The sequence below is a fragment of the Diadema setosum genome, chromosome 6 (genome assembly GCF_964275005.1).
Source record: "Diadema setosum chromosome 6, eeDiaSeto1, whole genome shotgun sequence".
NCBI lineage: Eukaryota > Metazoa > Echinodermata > Echinoidea > Diadematoida > Diadematidae > Diadema > Diadema setosum.
This window is the reverse complement of record NC_092690.1, coordinates 37290374-37311380: the sequence shown is the minus strand read 5'-3', so window position 1 is coordinate 37311380 and position 21007 is coordinate 37290374. Positions and strand designations below refer to the sequence as shown.

General features: G+C 36.6%; 1 protein-coding gene and 1 long non-coding RNA gene across 3 annotated transcripts; one reads left to right on the top strand and one right to left on the bottom strand.

Annotated features, from left to right (window-relative positions):
* Positions 1-11983: 11983 nt before the first annotated feature.
* Positions 11984-15279, bottom strand: LOC140230188 (uncharacterized). 2 transcript variants are annotated; one of them, XR_011901364.1, is made up of 3 exons: positions 15160-15279; positions 12585-12806; positions 11984-12099 (listed from the first exon to the last, which is right to left on the bottom strand). It is a non-coding gene; the product is annotated as an uncharacterized lncRNA (long non-coding RNA). The 2 variants fall into 2 exon arrangements; XR_011901365.1 differs by lacking the exon at positions 15160-15279 and adding an exon at positions 13355-13427.
* A 1477-nt stretch (positions 15280-16756) lies between these two features.
* On the top strand, positions 16757-20745 carry LOC140230187 (caspase-1-like). The gene is made up of 3 exons (XM_072310370.1): positions 16757-17122; positions 18606-18715; positions 20036-20745. The coding sequence occupies exons 1-3, from the start codon at positions 16900-16902 to the stop codon at positions 20171-20173; spliced, it is 471 nt and encodes a 156-aa protein (XP_072166471.1). The 5' UTR covers positions 16757-16899; the 3' UTR covers positions 20174-20745.
* Positions 20746-21007: the final 262 nt, after the last annotated feature.

The following is a 21007-nucleotide window of genomic DNA, read 5'->3' as shown; positions in this document are numbered from 1 at the left end:
TCTAAGACATATCCGATCAATAACTGCTCAAAACACGCTTTCACATCAATGGTAGGTTCCCAAAGTAAAGAATAATGTAGAGGAACTATTTATAGCTCTACAGAAAATATGAAAAACTCAATAGTGACTCGGTTGACGAATTTTACCTTTTTTGAGTCATCACGTAAAATCAAGGGTTGCGAATTTTTGTTCGTTTTGTGATGCACGGTCTGTCCCTCACACACACACACACACACACACACACATATATATATATATATATATATATATATTTGTTATCTTTGTGTGTGTGTTTAGACGGGGTGTTCTTTGAAGTATATTAGGGTTTTCGTTGAATTACTTTGACATAAGCAGAATATTCCAGCACGGCCCTAATCTGGCAAAAGGGTCTATTTGCACATACACCCTCGAAAAACTTTCCGAGATAATCGACTTTGAAGTTTGAGCATTTAATTTACTTGTAGAAAGGTTGAGAATTAATTTTAGCTGGTGGACTCTGTTCTGTCACTTAGATTATGTTTCAAAGATTATTCTTAGTCGTTTTTCATTATTTTAATCCATTTCCTTTTTTTTTAAGAACTGATTTAAGGCAGATACACCCTTTTGCCAGATTAATCTCAGAAGCAAAGGCAGTGAAATTCATCTGGCAAAAGTGTGTATGTTCACATACACCCTAGTGAAAGTTGGTCTTAATCTGGCAAAAGGGTGTATCTGCACACACAACGTTTTGCCAGATTAAATGGTGACGGAAAATGTATTTATTTAATCAGGCAGAAGGATCTATCTACACATACACTCTTTAGCCAGATTAAATGAGAAAAAAAATGTGTTAATTTAATCTGGCAGAAGGGTCTATCTGCACATACACCCTTTGGCCAAATTTAATGAGGGATGGAAGGCGCATGGCTCTGGTGGAATTCTGGTGCAATTACAGGGTCGATCTGCACATACACATATTTTTCCACATGGGGGTGGGGGGGGGGGGGATGCCAGCTGGAAATTGTGTAGGTTTGTGGCAGTTACATAACTGTAGGGTGTATTTTCTGCATAGCCTATCAATTTATTCTTGGTCCATAATTTGTAATCGATACTAAAGTCTTGTTTATCTTTCAGTGTATCTATTATGGATTTTAATTTATTTCGCTAGAAATGATGAGGCAACGATGGGGAATGTATTATGGAAATGTCTCTGGTCGACATTATCTATCTATATATGTACATATATCTATATCTACATGTATCTACAATATAATATAAACATAGACCTACATGTCCAATATAAAACAAAAGATAAAAATACATGTATTCAACATTTTATAATTATTTTAGGAGCCAATTAAATTATACGCGTGAGCCATATTGTTTGCTTTTTTGCACATATATGAATCCGTGTGTGTGAATGCGAACATGATTGTGCATACGTTTGTTAACTTAGAAAGACCTAACACTTTATCAGGAACCTGGTCCTAATCTAGGTGGTTCTAGCGGCTGTCGCTTAACCCTAATCCCATTGGGTTGTTTTGATCACTCGAGTCCATGGGGGGGGGGGGCATTTTGGCCTCCCTCTCAGATCTCAGCAACCAATTGACCGATTGACTTGAAAATTGGCACAGTCGTAAAACAAGTCATGTAGAATAGGAATGTAAAAAAAAAATCTGACGTTTATTTTTTTATTTATTCAAAGTTTGAATATGCAAATTTTGGACGAATTTTGGGGAAAATGGGATTATCATCTCAAATCATGAGTAACATTTCTTTGAATGTTGTAGCAATGGACTACTGAAATGTCTCTTTCACATACCAAATTTTTTTTTGGGGTAGAGATACACTTTTTTAATAAATCACACACATCAACACCAATGTGGCTCCTAAGATAATTATGTTATTAAATGTTGAGTTCATGTATTTTTATCTTTGTTTTACATCTAACGTGTTGTGTTTGCTTTCCAATTAATGTTTGTATTCACCTTATTAGCCAAATTGAATCACTGAAGGTCTCAGACCGAAAGCTTTGAAAAATATCATTCATTCAAATATATTCCACAAACATGATTTTTTGTTTCCATTTTCTGCCCTGTAGGCAACGTTCTTATATATATATATATATATACATATATATATATGTGTGTGTGTGTGTGTGTAAAGAGTGACGTATACTTGTAACTGTGTTTCTGTAGCCTATTGTACGGTGTTCAGTAAATATATTTGATCTTGAGTTTGTATAAAGTTAACGCAAATGCAAGAAAATGATAGGAAAATGAATACAAAAAGGGACAGATTCCACTCAAAATTGGGGTATTACCCTCAAACTGTGTCTTTCTTACATTTTTAATGATTCTAAACGTCCTCGCTTCTTGATCATATATATATATGTATATATATATATATATATATGTATATATATATATATATATATATGTATATATATATATATATATATATATATATATATATATATATATATTGGGGGGGGGGGGGAGAGTAGTGATGGCCAAAGACAGGTCAGAGATATAAACAGGAAAGATGACATTTTAGCATGCTCCCAACAGACCATCACTTATATTGATTTTTTTTCCACTCTCTGGGGACTATTATTCAAGGAGGCACAAATCATGCTCTGTAATCATACAGCAGCTGTAATCACACTCACTTTCACTATAACCGTAAAACTGTCAAAAATACAACAGGTTTAGGACTCAGCTGTTTATAGTAATTAACTACAAAGATTAAATTCAAGTGAGCTTGAGTAATGAATTTTAATTTCAAACAATTTTTTTTTCTCAATTATAATACAATTAAATGATGCTATATACGGGTCCGGAATGGTACATATATATATATATTTTTTTTTTTTGACGTTTGCGATGAAATGCAATCATGAAAACATATAATGAACAACAATGTAATTATCCCATTGATTTCATATTAAACACACACACATAAAATAGCATGAATGCCTACCTGCATGCATGCTCACAGGCCCCTAAAAGCTCTGGGGTTGTAGTTGCTAAATGTAATGCTTTATGAGACTTATACAAGTATATTTTGAACATTTGACCACAAAGGGTTGTGATGGAAGGAAAAAAATCATGAACATTGCAATTACTAATTTTTGCTATGTGGATAATAGAGTTTGTATGTAAATTGTTGTGTGTTTTCTCAGAAGCATGTTCCACAAAATGTTAGCATATTGTACAAAAATGTCAGCATGTTGCACACAACTTTAGCATGTTGCTGCAACATGCTAACTCGCCCCCCCCCCCACCACCCCCTGCATGTATATCAGATTCTGCAACTAATACTGTATATTTTTGCCTATGATAACTAACAGTGACTGCAGAAATGTAAACATGTTTTTAAGATTTTCCTCCAAAATCGTACACCACTCATGAGTAAACACACGTTTGTGAAACTAATACTTGACTAAAAGTCCAAACATGAAGGGAAATTTGTCCCCGCTTGCACACCAGCAGGTTGGCATTATTCTGGATCTGTATACCACTTTAGTCCCCTCCTTCTTCCAAGCAGAAGAAAATTCAATATTTAACAATGCTCTGACAATTTGCTTGAACCTACAGGCACAATATTAAAACCAATGAAACTTCATTCAACAACCAATTAAAATTTACAACATCACACCTGTTTGTAAACATGAGTCACATCTTCCGATATGCTTATAGGGCTATCATTTAAATTCAAATTTTGAATTAAATTTGAATTGAATTGAATTGTTATCGACATTACAATTTTTATTTACAGTTCAAATTTTACATGAAATGCACACAAGATGTCAATGTCCTCTTGATTTCATACTACATACATGTACAATTGAAAAGTTTATTTCATTTCTTTGTGAGTGATGTAACATTTTCAAGATGATTAAAATGGAAGTCTCCTGGAAAATTTCAGTTCTCATTTTGACACTAATATCTATGAAACACTACACTTCATTGCAAAGTTGCACCTTGAAAAGGCTGGAAGCTACATGTATCCATGGACGTTCACAAAATGTGCAAACATATCAATTCATTCGAATAAGAAGTTTGGTGAAAATGTTGAAATTATTGACGTATCAAATATCTGCATGAAGCATTATAAACTATTTTGATGCAGTTATCGTATTCTCATCTACATTATCCTCACAACGGAACAATGGTTCCATACATATATGTGAATGTGAAATCACTCGCTCATGGCTCCAGGCTCAATCTCTCACCTTTGATTTTCTACCTTAAGTAAACTTTAGTAAAAAATCATTCATGACATTCTCCTGCGGAAATGTGCAACATTTTGGGTTTACTTGGATATGAGAAAGCGTAGCTTGGGTTTATTTTCCCTTTAATCCTATGGCCTTTCTCGGCCATATCTTTAGGTTTTCCCGAATATGTATTTCTTTTCAAGCGATGTAACATTTTCATTTTTTTTTTTTAAATCGAAGCCTTCTAATGCACAACGTCAGTTATATTGACACTCTAAATCTCATTACACATATAGTATATCAGAATCTACGATTAATGTATGTTAGGCCCATTATAACAGTGTCTGCAAAGGGGACATTTGGGCATTTTCACAGAAATGGGGTCCATTTCAAAGACATTAGGTAATCTTATGTTTCTAATGTGCATAACCCTCCAAACACTCTATCACCGTATAAAACTATTTTCAACTAGAAATGTCGCTAAGGCGACTGGTATGCCTCCGCCATAATGTATGATTTTCCTAATAGGTCTATAGTACATGTGGAAAATGTGTGATTATATTTTCACAAAATTGGCAAAATGTTAAAATGACAAGTTTGTCACAAATGTGTTGAATGTTCACCTTCCTTGACCTAGGTTTAATTGGATGAATAGGAGAGCATGTATTTGGGGATTTAAGGACTTTAACATGACTTTGCCCATTCATAAGTTTATGCAGTGAGTAATTTTCAAGGTATGGAGAAAAAGTGCCATTTCTGTATTGAAAAGTACATTGTTACCATTTTCATCTGGCCTTTGACTCTAAAATTCATAGGATAATCACTGTCAAGCAGAACATGCATAAATATGTAGAAAGTTTCAAGATAACTTGAGCCACTTCTGAGATATGGAGGAAAAAGATAGTTCAGCACTTTCCCTTGATCTTTAACCTTTTGACTTTTGAGGCAAAAAAAAAAAAAAGTTTCCAGAGAATCTCTATTAGGTTATACATGCATACACCAAGTGTAAAAAAAAAAAATAATAATAATAATCCTGCTGGCATTGCATAAATATGATGGAAATAGTAAAATGTTGAAGTGTTGCCCTGGACCTTTGACCCCTGACCTTTGACCTCATGAACCCTAAATTCTCTAGGTAATCACTGCCAGTCAGTTCATGTATATATACTATGTTCCATGAAGATACCTTGAACAATAATTTCCAAGTTAGGGAGCAAAAAGTGAAGTTTTGATATTGTTTCTTGACCTTTTGACCTTTGACCTCATGACCCCAAACTTTCACCAGAGAATCTTAATTGTGTAATACATGTATACATTAAGTTTTAAGAAAATATCCTAAGGCATTGCATAGATATGGTGGAAATAGTGAAATTTTACGTATTTGACCTTGACCATTTTGACCTTTGACCTTGAGCATGAGCACCCAAAAGTTGACAAGCACAACTTGACCCCCTAATACATATACAAGCCAAGTTTCATTAGGATACCTTCAAAGGTTTTTTAGTTACGCTGTCCACAAAATTCCTTTCCGACGGACGGACGGAAGGACGGACGGACGGACGGACGGACGGACAACCCGAAAACATAATGCCTCCGGCACCATTTCGTGGCGGAGGCATGAAAACATAAAAATAGTGAGCGTATATGTAACAGGACTGGTGGACAGACATTTGTGTACTAATGCATGTATGACAGTCAAATTAAATACCTTCTATGGTAAATGATAGGGTGTATGTGCAGATTGACCCTTTTGCCTGATTAGATTAACACATTTTCCCCATCATTTAATCTGGCTAAAGAATGTATGTGGCAGATAAATCCTTTTGCCAGATTAACACCATTTTTTTAAGGATGTATGTGCAGATACACCCTTTTGCCAGATTAAATACCAGTAAAATGATGAAAATTGATTTTGGTAACCTCTGGTATCTCGAAAACTAAAGCCCGAGCACCAATGAGAGTTGGCCAGATGAAAATTTTGACCTCAAAAACCCTAAAGATGAAAAAAAAATGGAAATTTTGCAGATACACCCTTTTGCCAGATTAGGGCCGAGCAGATAAAAGTCTTTATGTTGACACCGTTATCGTCATTGTAGTTTATATCAGATCTAATTTGACTGTGCTTGCAGTGTTCGACGGATTAACGAAGTTAAATGAAACGTTTTCTTCCAGAATTACAGAATGAATAAATTGGTCAAGGGTACAGCCTTTATTCTTAACAACAACAAAATCGACAACCAAAAAAGAGAGGACGGGATCAGAGGTTGACGTAAAAAATGTAAAACACGTGTTCGAAGAAATCGGTTACCACGTCATAACACAACAGGACCGTACTGCAGATGTAAGTTCTTGAACAATATCTGATAAAGCTTGAGAATACTCATTTTAAGCAGATAACCATCGGATTCTCAGTGATTGTGATCACTCAATTCTCATAGATAGAAACTATGAAACTATAATATTTATCACTTTTTCATTTGCCTTCATATGAATATACCAAAGCCACAGGTATTTTGTCAAACTTTCACTTTCAGAGAGTACAAGGACATAAACCATGTGTTTGTTTTTTTCAAAGGATCTTAGTACATTCCTTGATAAAGGCGCTTCTTGTAATGACTGTATAAATGTTGATAAACTAGTCGACCCATCTTAAGCTCAGCTGTGAGGATTGCGCTTGATCATCATGCGTCAGACAAAGTGCGGATATTTAAACACAGACGTCACCCGGTTTAGTGATGATAATAATAATATCCTCTACTTCGTAGAACGGAAAGGAGAAAGGAGAAAGTGAAATCCCCTGAAGTACTTGGTCAAGAAGGCTTTCCTTACTGCTAAATCTGAATATTTTAAAGATAAGCTCTGAAGCTGTACTCTTAAGTCTGCTTTTCGAATCACCAGTTCTCTCCTTAACTGCAAGAACGCTGTTTTACCAGCTCGGGATTCGCCTGTAGATGTGAGCAACCAGTTTGCATCCTTCTTTTCTGATAAGATCACTGGCATTAGCTGTGATGTTAGTAACCAGTGCAGCAACCTAGTCTTAAATCACATGTACGCATGCCATATCAGCAAACTAAACGAGAATTTGAGTTTTCTGAGGTAATTGCTACTGAACTTATGTTCTGTTTTTATTCTATTTTAACCGTTTTCAGAATATGATATCAAAAAACAAAAATTTGAGACAGCGACTCACTCGAGCAGTATAATCATTTAATCATATGCATTATACAGGCATCTTACAACGAGAGGTGCAACACATTGCATGATTACATATTACCGAACTGTAATGTACTGTAAACCAGTAAAATGTCACGACAACGTACATCTTACTAAACTTGGTTAACAACTAACACTGAATTGACTGCTTTTTCGATGCATTTTTTCTTCATGTCATAGGAGATCAAAGGCGATCTTACCTCGCTAAAGGACAATATTCGGAGATCTGACACTTCGGTCGTTCTCGTGTTCATGAGTCACGGAAACAGCAAAGGAATTTTGGGGAAGGATGGAAAAGTCATCAGTGTGGAAACAATCAAGGAAAAGTTTTCCGGGCGAAACTGTCCTAATTTAAGGGGAAAACCCAAAATATTTATCTTCCAGGCTTGTAGAGGTAGTAAGTGCTCAGAGTCAGATTATTATTATTATTTCTTTTAATTTCGTCTCAAATCATTGTTTAAAGGGAACGGATAGTTGATTCACAAGATATCACACGTTATGGTGACATGTTAGATTTTTCAGCTTATAGAATGTTAGTATAGCCACCAGTAAACATAACCCCTCTCACTGATTTTTTTTTTTTTTTTTTTTTTTTGGCTTGGTTGAAAAAAAGTAGGCCTACCCATTAAGATGAATAGAATGGTTAACTGTATCAAAGTTGTCCGTCTAATTAGCAGGAAATTTTTAAACGCAATGTATCATCTCAACATAGGGCCTATATCTCCACGATGGTTGTATTCAATTAAAATACAACCTGATCTGTTTTATATATCTGTACACCAGGCTGTCAAGAGAATAACAAATATGAGTATTATCACACATTCTACTGATAAGCATTTTGCCCTGCTGCATCTTTTGTCATTGCCCATGGCGACGATAAATCGTCGGTCGCATTACGAACCGGCGAATGTTCGAATTTGCGCGAAAACACGATTACGAGATAATCGCGTTTAAATAATCGGGACTTCTTTAAACGTGTAAAAACGTGTCTTATAACCACACATTGATGATAATATTAAGAGAGTGATGAAAGCGGAATTTTCTGCTTTGTTTGATACTAAATATTACTTTGTAGCCGCACCTGGGGCTCTGTGGTGGAGTGATGCAAAGTACGTTTGCCGGTTCGTAAAACCCCCCATTTCAGCGTTTTACGTAGATCGTGTACTAAAGAGCGGGCATTACGAACCGGCAAATGTATACATTTGCCGGTTCGTAAAGCCCATGCTCAATACGTGTGGACTTCAGCGAGTGCGCATCACGAACCGGCGAATGTAACATAAAATGGCGCGTATCATAACACATTCCGCACGCTTAGGTGGTACGCGCACAGTGTAATGTATACATTCGCCGCTCTAGGTAGTGGGATTGTGATTCATTCATGTTCATTCATGTTCATTCATGTTAGTTGTATCATAATCATGGATATTAGGAAAGTGTAACAAACACCACAGTTATTTTCTCAAACTATACAACCTACCTGTACTTTTACACATTAATTGTTGATGCGAGTAATGTTATCACACTGTGCAATGGGTTTTTGATTGGATGAGTACCGTTCTAAAGTGTGCCTGGTAGTCACTACAGGGCTGCCAACTCTCACCGTCACTGAGAGTGAGACTCACTCATTTTGGTCCTTTCTCACTCTAAAACTTTATTTCATTTGCATGCATTTCTATTGATCTCACTCATTTTGCCTCCTAAATCATAGCATTGGCCTATGGGGGTCTCACTCTCAACTAGTTTCAAATGTTGGCAGCCCTGTCACTATCTATAAATAAAGTGTTAAATTCATTGCCAGTATCAGTATTGAGAGAATATAATTACACCCATACAAACACAAACATACACAAACACACACTATACACGCACATACCAAAACCAGTAAACACACTTGAACCCACACACACAACCTACTTTCTTTACACATTAATTGTTGATGCCAGTAATGTTATCAAACTGTGCAATGGGTTTTTATTGATTACTAGATGAGTACTAAAAGTGTGCCTGGTAGTCACTGTCTGTAAAAAAGTGTAAATTCATTATCAGTATTGAGAGAATATAATTACACTCATGTAAACACAAACATACACAAACACACACTATACACGCACATACCAGTACACACACTCGAACACACACACACATACCCTCTTACAAAGCAGTCATAATCACCTCATTCTCCCAATTACACGTGTATCTGTGTCTCTCTAACTCCTCTTTTTTTCTATTCTCTTGTTCTTTTCTTTTGTTTGTTTTCTATTCACCAGTCCCCAAGTTCGTGAAAAATTCTGCAGTTTATTAATTCAAAATGCACCATACCACATGTGTGTTCATAATTACATACAGTAACTACAACAACAACAAAAAAAAAAGCATTCTCCTCAAACTTCCAGATATAACCTGTAAATTAGTGATTTCTTTTTTTTTTCATTTTCGACAGCTCACAATAATTACATTGTACACTGTTATTACAATACATTATATTACAATTAATACAAAATAAATGTGACATTCTCCATGATACTTCACAATGTAATCTCACTTGGAAATTGATGAGAAGTTAGGCCTTTGTTGCATTTCAGAATTGTGTTCTGACCACTATAAAAGTGGTGCAATAACATGTACAAAATACAAAATTCTCCCAACACTTCACGAGGCAATCTGACCTGTAAATTGGTGAGAAGTTCTGCATTTCTTCGACTTCACAAATGTATTATAGTAGTACGCGTGTTAGTCACAAATAGTGCAATAACATGATCAAGTGTACCATTCTCCTCACACTTCACAAGGTAATTTTGCCCAGGGTTGAATTAATGAAAGTGATACCCAATATGTTTATAAACATGAGTCTACAAACTTTAACAGTCTGCCAACTACTGGACTGATGGGAGAAGAGTAGTGTACGTCATTTGTCTCTTTTTGCTGTCCTTAGGATGGGGGACAACATGACAAAGTGTTAATAACATGTCTGGCTACCCATTCTCTTTCTGGGACCAGAATTTTCAAGGCATGATAATATTGTGTGATAGACATTCTGTCATTTTCACTGAGGCAATCATAGCCGAAAGAATTATGGTTACGTGTTGAATCACATCTTTGATGGTTAAAATGTGTTCTACCATCTACAAATATTTCTGACTTTTTGTAGGCTTCCCCACTGTTCAGCTTTTCTTTGACAATTCTGTTTTAGATTCCATGATTTTTTTCATGACAACTGAAGATCTATCAGGAATAGAACTGATATCAGTACCTATAGATTCTTCCATGTGAAAATCTTCTGGCTTTGCACTGATATCTATCTTCCACTCCCTCAAAAGCCTGAATGGCAGTAGTTTCCAAATTTGCAATGAAGAGACAATAAATGGAATACATACTGGAACACTACACTTTATTTCTATTGTTTCTTTTATATTTGAATAAGGTCCTCCCGAAGTGATCAAAATTGGTCAATTTATGTGAAACTGTGTTGAAATTATTGAAAGCATGTAGAAAATATGGAACACTGAAGATAAAACAATTACCAGAAAGTATTACAAACTTGATCATGCATCAAGTCTATATTTGTACAAGGCATTATGAGCAAGAAATTCACCAATAATTCCCTTTCTTTTCCTTACAAGAAACATGTAGTTTGCCTAGATGATCTTTATTTTAGGAAAGTTGGTCAACAGTTAGTGCACTAGATATAATAATGTAAATACAACCAGATGTATACCCACAAGACTAGATAGAGGGCAGTGTAAAATACATACGGCATATGAATATGCTGTACTTCCATTACACTTCACAAACATTTTTCTATTGCTTTCCTGTGTCCGGTTACCATCAAAATCGGTTCTTCAATGTCTGACAGGGACATTGCTTTTCTCGAGATTTAACAGTTTTCCATCATCCAGCAAGGTTCAGTATTCTTTGTAATCTGAAATAAGAAAATTAAAGGAGTGGAGGACTTAGTGCGCTTTCAAATTGAAATCAGGTACACCTAATGCAAGGAAAACAAATACATAATTTGATGAAACTGCCAAGTCTGGTTACTTCATTTACTGTGTGTTTTTTTTTTTAACTATTGTTTGCAGAAGACAAACTATTTTCTTTAAGTTTTACAGGTTGCCTGCCACAAACTTTTTTTTTTTTTTTTTACAAGAGTGAAGGATAAAAGAAAAAAAAAAGATAATCAAAGTATTTATCACATGTTTCGATTATTTTACATTTGTTATTGGAAAATTAAAATTTGGCTCATAATTGTTTTTTTTTAGGAATTTACATCACACAGACAGATAATACAAGAAATACAAACAGCAGTTATACAATGCCCTGATCTTCTCAACTCCAGTTGAATTACCTTCGGTTTCAAAGGTAACATTGCTGCGCTGTTTCTTAGAATGCGGACACCACAGTTGTTTGTAGAGGCTCTGCTTCTGTTGCTGCTGCTGCTTCTAGCAGTGTTGCTGATGTTCCTGGAAGTGCAGATGCTAAAGTTGCAAGTAGAGGCTCTGCTGCTACAGTGGTAAGTAAAGGCTCAGTTGCTACAGTTGTAAGTGGAGGCTCAGCTGCTAGGGCTGTGTGTACAGGCTCCGCTGCTGCTGCTGCTGCTGCTTCAAGCGGTGCTGCTGCTGATGTTTCTGGGGATTCAGCTGTTACAAATCGACGTTGAGGCTCTGCTACTGCTGTCGCAAGTAATGGTACTGCTGGGGAAGTTTTAAGCAGTGCAACAATGAATAAATTATGTGACCATCCTGAGGGTAGAATCAACAAGATTTTATACTAGATATACATGTACTTGCAAACATCTATCATGGACACTAGAATCTACAGTGTATTACATGCACATAAAGCAAATTATCAGTAATTGATTTTGTTTTGGGACTGAGAAGAGACGTTGACATAATACATTGTAAGTAATAATCAATATCAGACTTTTAAAGAAAGGAAGTGGAAAGCTAACAGTCTTCAGCATCCTGCAGTCATTACAAACTGCAATATAATTACAACATTCGTTTTATTCATTACACAGAATTGAACATTTATATTGAAACGGTAATGCAATGAAAGTACATGGTACCTACATGATACTATGCATAAAATCTCTACATATTTTAAAATGAAAAAGACATAATATATCTCGATAAACTTATTGATGTAGAACAAATCAGTAACTATGTGTTCAAATTACCTCAGGCAGAAAGAGGAATGCCCTCGTCATCTGACATCCGACGTCCATCCATGCTGGGCATGTTGAAGACTTGAAGCACCCTCCCTTTCCACCAGCCATTTTCACTTCTCATACGTACGCAGGAACCTTGCTTCGGTTTGGTCCGTTGAGCATGATAGAGGCCACTTGAGCTGACAGGAGTCATAGAACCATCCCTCTTCCACTTGACAAGAACATCTATGCCTACGGTGGTTCAAAAACACACACACAAAAAAAAAATTGTATGGACAATTTCAGTGAGAAATTTGACAGTTTTTTTCATACACTATGTGATAAAACATTACAAGTACCTGCAAGTTTGAAAAATGTGAAGAAGCTGTATTTCTTAGAGCTAAAGCACAATTTCAGAAGAAAAAAAAACAAATAACATAAGGAAATTCTTTACAGGCAATCAACTACGCATTTTGTGAGACAAAATGAAAATAGCTACAGCCAGCATACCTATTTGAAATGCAATTTGTCATCAAAGTCTGCTGCTCTCTGAAGAGCATAGTAATTCAGGTGCTATCGGTCGAGCTCTTACATCTTGGGGTTGGCAAAGGTAAATACCGGTAATGATAACTGCTACACATTCTTTGATTAGAAATGTGATGTCTTTCACATAAAGACCTAACAATCTTATACACAGAAGTGCTTGTTTTTTTTTTTTCTCTTTTACTACATTGATTGAGTAGCAGTCAACATTGATATACATGTATGAAATAATTACAGTAAGGCCATTAGAAACTTGCCCAAGTATGCTCAAGCAGGTGTCAAGGGAAGAGCTTGTGATATCAACATCAGCCTGTCCTCACCAGGTTAATATCTACATAAGATACTTGACAGTAGAGTTAGATAAGATCAACATTTCAAATTCATGAAATTCTTCCGTCGAGATGTTTTCATTGCAACTGATTGACAAATTGCCCCACATCGACGTAAATAAGCACTGAATTGATCAGTGTTTTAGTAGTAGCCATGATAAAAAATCATGGGCGTACATACTCGAGCAAGATTCGAACCTACGACCTCCTGATCACCGGACAGGCGTCATCTCCACTAGACCACCGAGCTATCGCCCGACAGCAAGTGTTGGTTCTAATCCTTATAGCATGCAGCGGGTACTGCTTTGTTATTCAAATTCATGAAATTCTTCCGTCGAGATGTTTTCATTGCAACTGATTGACAAAATGCCCCACATCGACGTAAATAAATTTGTCAATCAGTTGCAATGAAAACATCTCGACGGAAGAATTTCATGAATTTGAATAACAAAGCAGTACCCGCTGCATGCTATAAGGATTAGAACCAACACTTGCTGTCGGGCGATAGCTCGGTGGTCTAGTGGAGATGACGCCTGTCCGGTGATCAGGAGGTCGTAGGTTCGAATCCTGCTCGAGTATGTACGCCCATGATTTTTTATCATGGCTACTACTAAAACACTGATCAATTCAGTGCTTGTTTACGTCGATGTGGGGCAATTTGTCAATCAGTTGCAATGAAAACATCTCGACGGAAGAATTTCATGAATTTGAATAACAAAGCAATACCCGCTGCATGAAAGGATTAGAACCAACACTTGCTGTCGGGCGATAGCTCGGTGGTCTAGTGGAGATGACGCCTGTCCGGTGATCAGGAGGTCGTAGGTTCGAATCCTACTCGAGTATGTACGCCCATGATTTTTTATCATGGCTACTACTAAAACACTGATCAATTCAGTGCTTATTTACGTCGATGTGGGGCAATTTGTCAATCAGTTGCAAAGATCAACATTACAGTAAAGGTATAGTAGCCCTACTACATATCGACCACCCTTATTGAAACCGACCGCATATAATTCGCGCACTGAACACTTAGTACGCACTTTTCTGCGCGCAAAGCACATAAAAATGGATTGGCTTTGAATGTAGATTAGGATGGTGTAGGAAAACGCGATAATTCACTGTTCATTAATGGTTTTAATCAAGGACAAAATTTCGAATGAATATTTTCACCGAATCGTAACGACAGCACAATGTAATGCCTATGGAAGTTTCTAAAAGGCTTCTAAAAAGCTTCGTACAACACGGTGTTCAATACAACTCGGTTTACGTGCATTGTCAATGCAAAATCAGCGGTCGATCCTAAAAACGCGATTTACCTCGGGGAGCTGAAACGAGGCCACGCAAGTTTGTCGGCGATATTTTTGCACTGAAACTTCGAATCGAAAAGGGAACAAAGGCATTTGATAGAGCTGGATTTCCTCAATCACGTAGGTCAAGTTTTTTACGTGAATTTCAGTGTTAAATATTCTTATCAAGCAAATAAACATTAGGCGGTCGATTAGTAGTAGGTCCAACCCTACATTACATTCCAGATATCAAAACAGTGATTTCTGTCAAATGACATGGTATTGTCCAATCATCTGTTCCACTGAAACTAATAAATGGCCTATTCCATTCACTTACATATTATGTAAACAGAGAAATGTTTGTGAATACACGTGTACCTGGTTGCCGGTACACTTTATGGTCCACAAGTACCGGTACCATAATCACTTGTTACGAATCAAACTTACCATTATATAGGCAGAAGGAAAAACATCCTCATCACCACTACTCTCTGCGGTTGTACGTAGAGGGTCTGCTGCTACAGTCTGAAAGGCTCAGCTGCTACAGTTGTAAGTTAGGATCATGCTGCTACAAATGTAGAGTTTTACGGTGGCATACGTAGACGCTCTGTTGCAATAGTACTGTCGGTAGGCCTAGCTACTGCAGTATGTAGAGGCTTCCCGACTACAATTGTATGGAGAAGTTCAGCTGCTACAGTTGCACTTTACAGGCTCTGCTAATGCTGCTGCTGCGCCGAGAGGTGCTGCTGATGTTCCTTGGATGCTAGCTGCTACAGTTGTAATGATAGCGGTGCTGCCTTTGTTTGTGGGGACCGGCTCCTGCTTGTAGTGTGGCCTGCTGCTCCTAGAATTATCCCCAAGATATAAATAAGGAAAATCATGTCTGTGTTATCAGGGCACAAATAGGATAACGTACATAGAATAAAAATCCCTGGATATAGGCTCATACTTGTACATGAGTGTTAAAAAAACTGTGAGTACCGGTACCGGTATTAAATCAACTTCGTTTAATTTTTCTGAAAGTTCATCGATATCTGTACCGGTAATCAAAATAGGTACCAGTACCGTACCGGTGAAAATATCCTCGATCTAGAGCCTATAAATTTACTGTTTATGATTTTATGGATTTATAGTTAGACAGTAAAGGCCAGAGTAGCTTTTCTTGCATGCTTAAGGAAGCTATGTAACTATAACACTTAACACTATAAACGCTAAACAGTCTCATCATGCAATCTCATTCTTACTTAGGGCCTCGGATTTTTATTTTTTTTTTTAAATGCGACAACATATGCATCTTTATTGAAAACAATGATAATAATTCATTACTTAGGGCCTATTTACAGTTCTACCTTGGTATTTGCACTTGCTACACGATATTTTTTTTTTCAGTTCATAGATTCTACTATGCTTTAGTTAAAAAAAAAAGCATCAGGGTTGTATAGGAGGAATGCTTTATCTCTGACCAAGAATAATCAAGGACCCCTGTGGTGTCTAGGTGTAGGATCTAAAAGGAAATGAAATACACAGGCAAGCTACTTTTACATGATATTACATGATACGAGCAATTCTACTTCTCTGATGTAATATTTTATGATTACACATTAACCTGCCCCGATTATCATTACTTTTCATTTTAAACAGAAGATTAAATAACAAATGAGCAACAAAATGCACCTAGTAGTTACATACCAGCACAATTCCGAGTGCATGGGACTGATGGTGTTGACGAGCCCTCGCTCGCGGCCTCGCAAGCTCCTCGATTCGCCCCATATACCTCACGTGTGTTACCGTCTGAACAGGGATTTTACGAACCGGCGAATACGAACATTTGCCGGTTCGTAATGTCGCAAATTGCAGCATTTGGACATTTTGAAAATTCGTCATTACCAAAAATACGTGTTTTCGTGAATTTTGCGATTTGATATTTTGGGGATAGATAGAGTTTGGTATGGACATTCAAAAAATGGAAAAAAAAAAGTGAAATTTGAAAAATCGACCAAAATTCGAACATTCGCCGGTTCGTAATGCGACCGACGAAATGATATGACGACATTAAAAGTGACAGTGCGTCAATAATTCATATGAAGAGATTAAAAATGACAAAGATATTTTCATTTTTTTTTTCCATTTCATCTTATACGACTTATTTGATTTTATAACATTTATTTTGTTTGGTCAGATAAAGTGATGCTGGGAGCAACGGACAAATCGGGACAGCCGGACGCAAAATCTTCGAGCACATCCGCAGATGACACTGAAGATGAATCAGGCGAGGGAGTCAAAGAAGATGCTTCCGCAGCGAGCAGGAGATCGGGCAGTCCTCAACTTTTTGAAGTCGACTTTGATCCTGACAAGGGTTATGAAAACCCGGAATACGCGGAAATGTTCATTTGCTTTGCAACTTGCGAAGGTAAACGGGTGCTCATAGCTATAGTGCAGACTATACACTCACTTCTTGTCACTATAGATTGTGTTAACAGTAATCGTGTTCACATTACTGTAGCAGCAACGAATTCCTTTCTCTCTCTCTCTCTCTCTGACACAGTTGAAAGATATTTTTAGATGATTTTGAGCAGCTACACTGTATTGATGATTTCAATGTATACTTGGTGCACGGTTTCAGAATATCTCGGTGATTGGGATAATGAGAACGATTTTTTTTTTCTTTTAGGGGGGGGGGATTCATAACAAATGACGATAAACGAGGATGATGACAAAGGAACTTTACTCAATATGCATCATTGAGTACTCAAGGCAAAACAAAATATGAGAGTATGCATCAATACCACACAGGTGAAGTTGTTCAGCAAAAGTAATTACATGGAATTACACTACTACAGTGTATGCTTTTCTTTTCCAACAAGTTCCAGTCCGTACTGGAAAAGTCACATTATTTGATTAAATTTTCTTCTTTTTTCACAAATAAGCCACCCTGACTTCGAATAACTATGTATACTCAAATGTTGTGCCATAATTGTAATTGGTTTGAAGTAAAATGAATTAAATAAATGGAGTTGCCATCATTATTATGCATACGAATAACTGTTTTTGTTCAGGGTATAATGTTTTTTTTTTTTTTATAAGGTTTTGATATATATATATATATATATATATATATATATATTTTTTTTTTTTTTTGTTTTTTAGCTAAAGGGTGTGTACAGTTCTGGTTGAGGTGAGGATTTAGCTTATAACATTTTGTGTGATATTCAGAAATCACTCTTTGAGATGTCAAAGAGCATGCAATTCTAAAGAACATCAAAAATGTATTTGATAAAAATTTTTTTTGAAATGGCTGAGATATCCAAAAACAAGGTAAAACAAAGAGATCCTAATAAAAACCGTGACTTGTCGCCTTTTATGGATAATCATCACTTTTTTGGCTATCCCAGCTATTTGAAAACCAATTTTCATCAAATAAACGTTGAATCCTTCTTAAAAGTACATGCTCTTTCACATTTCATAAGAGGTTTCTCATTATCTCACTTAAGAATTTTCAAAACATGAATACCCACCTCAACCAGTACTGTACAATCCCTTTAAGTTCTCAAGAATTATAACCTCAACAAAATTTAACAAATACACATGTCACTATCGATTTATGTACTACAGGATGTGAAATGACATAGATCATCTGGAATGTCCCTTGAAATCAATTCATTTTTGTGGACCTTCGTTATGAGCTGACGTACTTTGCGACATATATCTCATTAGAAAGAATACTTGAAAGAATCAATGAAAGAAAGTAACAATGAAACAAATAACAGCCAAAAAATGCACTCATTACACGAATTGTAATTGTGTAATTTTCCCTAGATAAAACCCCACATTCAAAACAAATAATTTCCAACAATTACATAATTGGCTTTCCCACACTTCTCTAACTGGCTCAGGCTATGTTTCACTGCGGCATAAGGTAAACGGATCTGCCTTCATCCAAGCGTTGTGTGAGGAACTTCTAGCTTGGGCGCACCTGGACGACCTCTACACCATAATGACAAAGGTGAGATCATGATAGAGACTGGACTGAAGAAGAAATGCACATTTACTTTAACTCAGTGCAAAATAAGCAGCGAAGCGTATGCCTTTTCAAACTGCCAAAATCACGTTACCTGAACTCTAAACTGCTGGGCCATAGAGGAAAAATGTATAATGTAATCGTGTTTTTGTTTTTGTTTTTGTTTTTGTTTTTTTTTTTTTTTTGGTTAGGATAACATAATTAAATATAACAGGATTAAAGGTAATTCGTTATGAAGAAAAAAAAAAAAAAAGCTTCGAAATCACTGATATGACTAATCAGCTATTTTTGTCTATAATGCTAAATAAATGTGACCCGCTACAACAAAATGATCCTAAAGTCGGGAGAGGTCGATTATTTGAAAATTGCATCATATAATCCCCTAATCTTTCTGCTTTAAATTGATATATAACATATTTTATAAAAACAATCGGCTGCGGAGATATCGATGTTTAAAAGAGAGCATGTCGAGACGTCTGGAAAATATTCGAGAAAAGCGCCCAAAAAGTCGGACCTTTCGACGCAATCGCGATCAAGGGACACGCAAGTCAAATTTCACCTCTGGACAATAGAAGGTAAGCCCTAGCAACCCTCGAAGAGTTCATTCAAGCACATCAGGGTCGACGGACGGTCTCCTCAACAACCAATCAGTGACCAGGATGTGAGAAGCGGCTGAGCATAGCGCACCCAGCCCGCACGCACCAGTCGACTGGGCAGTGTGCGAGATTCACGCTTCGGTTAGCAGTAAGCAGCAAACTGACCAATGGGATCACTCTGGTCGTTGTTAGGGGCGGAACCTATCTGTGGCACTCAATCCAAATTTTCGAACCAGTTAAATTTCTGCTTCGTTGAAACGCTAAAAAAAAAAAAAAAAAAAAAAAAAAAAAAAACATGGCGCAGAAAAACGCTATTTGTTGATCTTTCCTTTCCCCACTTCGCTTCAAAATTTCGACAGATGATAGAAGACATGTTAGACTCCAATAATATATCAAAATCAGAAAATCGTAGGTTTTCACCAATTTTAATGCTCTGACTTCAAACTGGATTTTCACGGCTTCGAGCGTGCGCGACTTTAGGACTTTTTGTTGTAGCGGGTCACAAATGTTCTCTTAATTTCAAGTGGATATTATTTCGATTACACGTTATGTTACGCATTCTATGCGCTTGTTTTACTGGTTTATGATTTAGTGGAATGCATCAAATAATAAATTTGACACTGTTGGGTCAGTAACGACTTCATATAGCGATGTTTTGCAAAATGTACCACGCAAAAAGTTTCAGTTTTCATTTCGATTTCTCCCACAGGTGAGTGGGCGAGTCAACAAAAAGATATTCCCCATGGTCCGGGAAGATCGTGAAGTACCCGCCCGTCAGGCATTGCAGACAGTCAGCCAGGGGATTGACAGGAAGATATACTTATTGCCCAAATATCCACCCGAATGATGCATTGAAGTATCTTGCTGCAGTTAGACGGTGTCTAGAAACTATGAAGGGTGATATCATCCATTCCATTCTTGTCGTTACTTGATAATAAAATAAGGATAGACAAAGCGGATATTCTGTTTTGTATTACAACAATATCCTTTTGGTACACAGCTAGCCACTGAAAAGCCTTTTCAGCCCCTGAGTAGACTTTTTCCTTTTTAGATTTTTTAAAACGAAACGAAATAAAATAATGTGCGATGCATCCGAGCAAATGTTATTACCTGCAATACTATATAAAGCGAGAAAAGAAATAAAAGAATCAGAAAAAAGCAAAGATAACAAAGATGGGGATTGTCGTCCGAACACACGTACCTCTCAGTCCTTGAACGTCATCGAAATGTCATTGTTTTCATCACCGATTATTCCATCATCATTACTGCTATCTCTACAACTGGGGAGGAAATATTATCGTACATTTTGTTTGTTAAAATGATGTAGTTGGAAGACTGTTTAGAAAAAAAAGATTGCTATCAAAGCAGTAACTCATATCCCACTTGGTTCAGGGGTCATTCGGCGTCTGTTATGAGCTACCTAGTTAAAAAAAAAAAAAAAAAAAAAAAAAAAAAAAACTCTGATGGCGACTTTGCTGACATGGGTTGCAGTCACTTGAAGATTACATAGGTGAGAAAAGCCTGTGTAGATCAATGAGTGCACACTGAAAGCCACTACCTAACATGGAGAGCAGTGAGCAGAAAATGCCGGAATTATCACATTGGATGCATATAAACAGTTCTACCACAGTAATTCATTTATTCAAGTCAGTTGCAAAGATTTTATTTCTATAACTTTAAG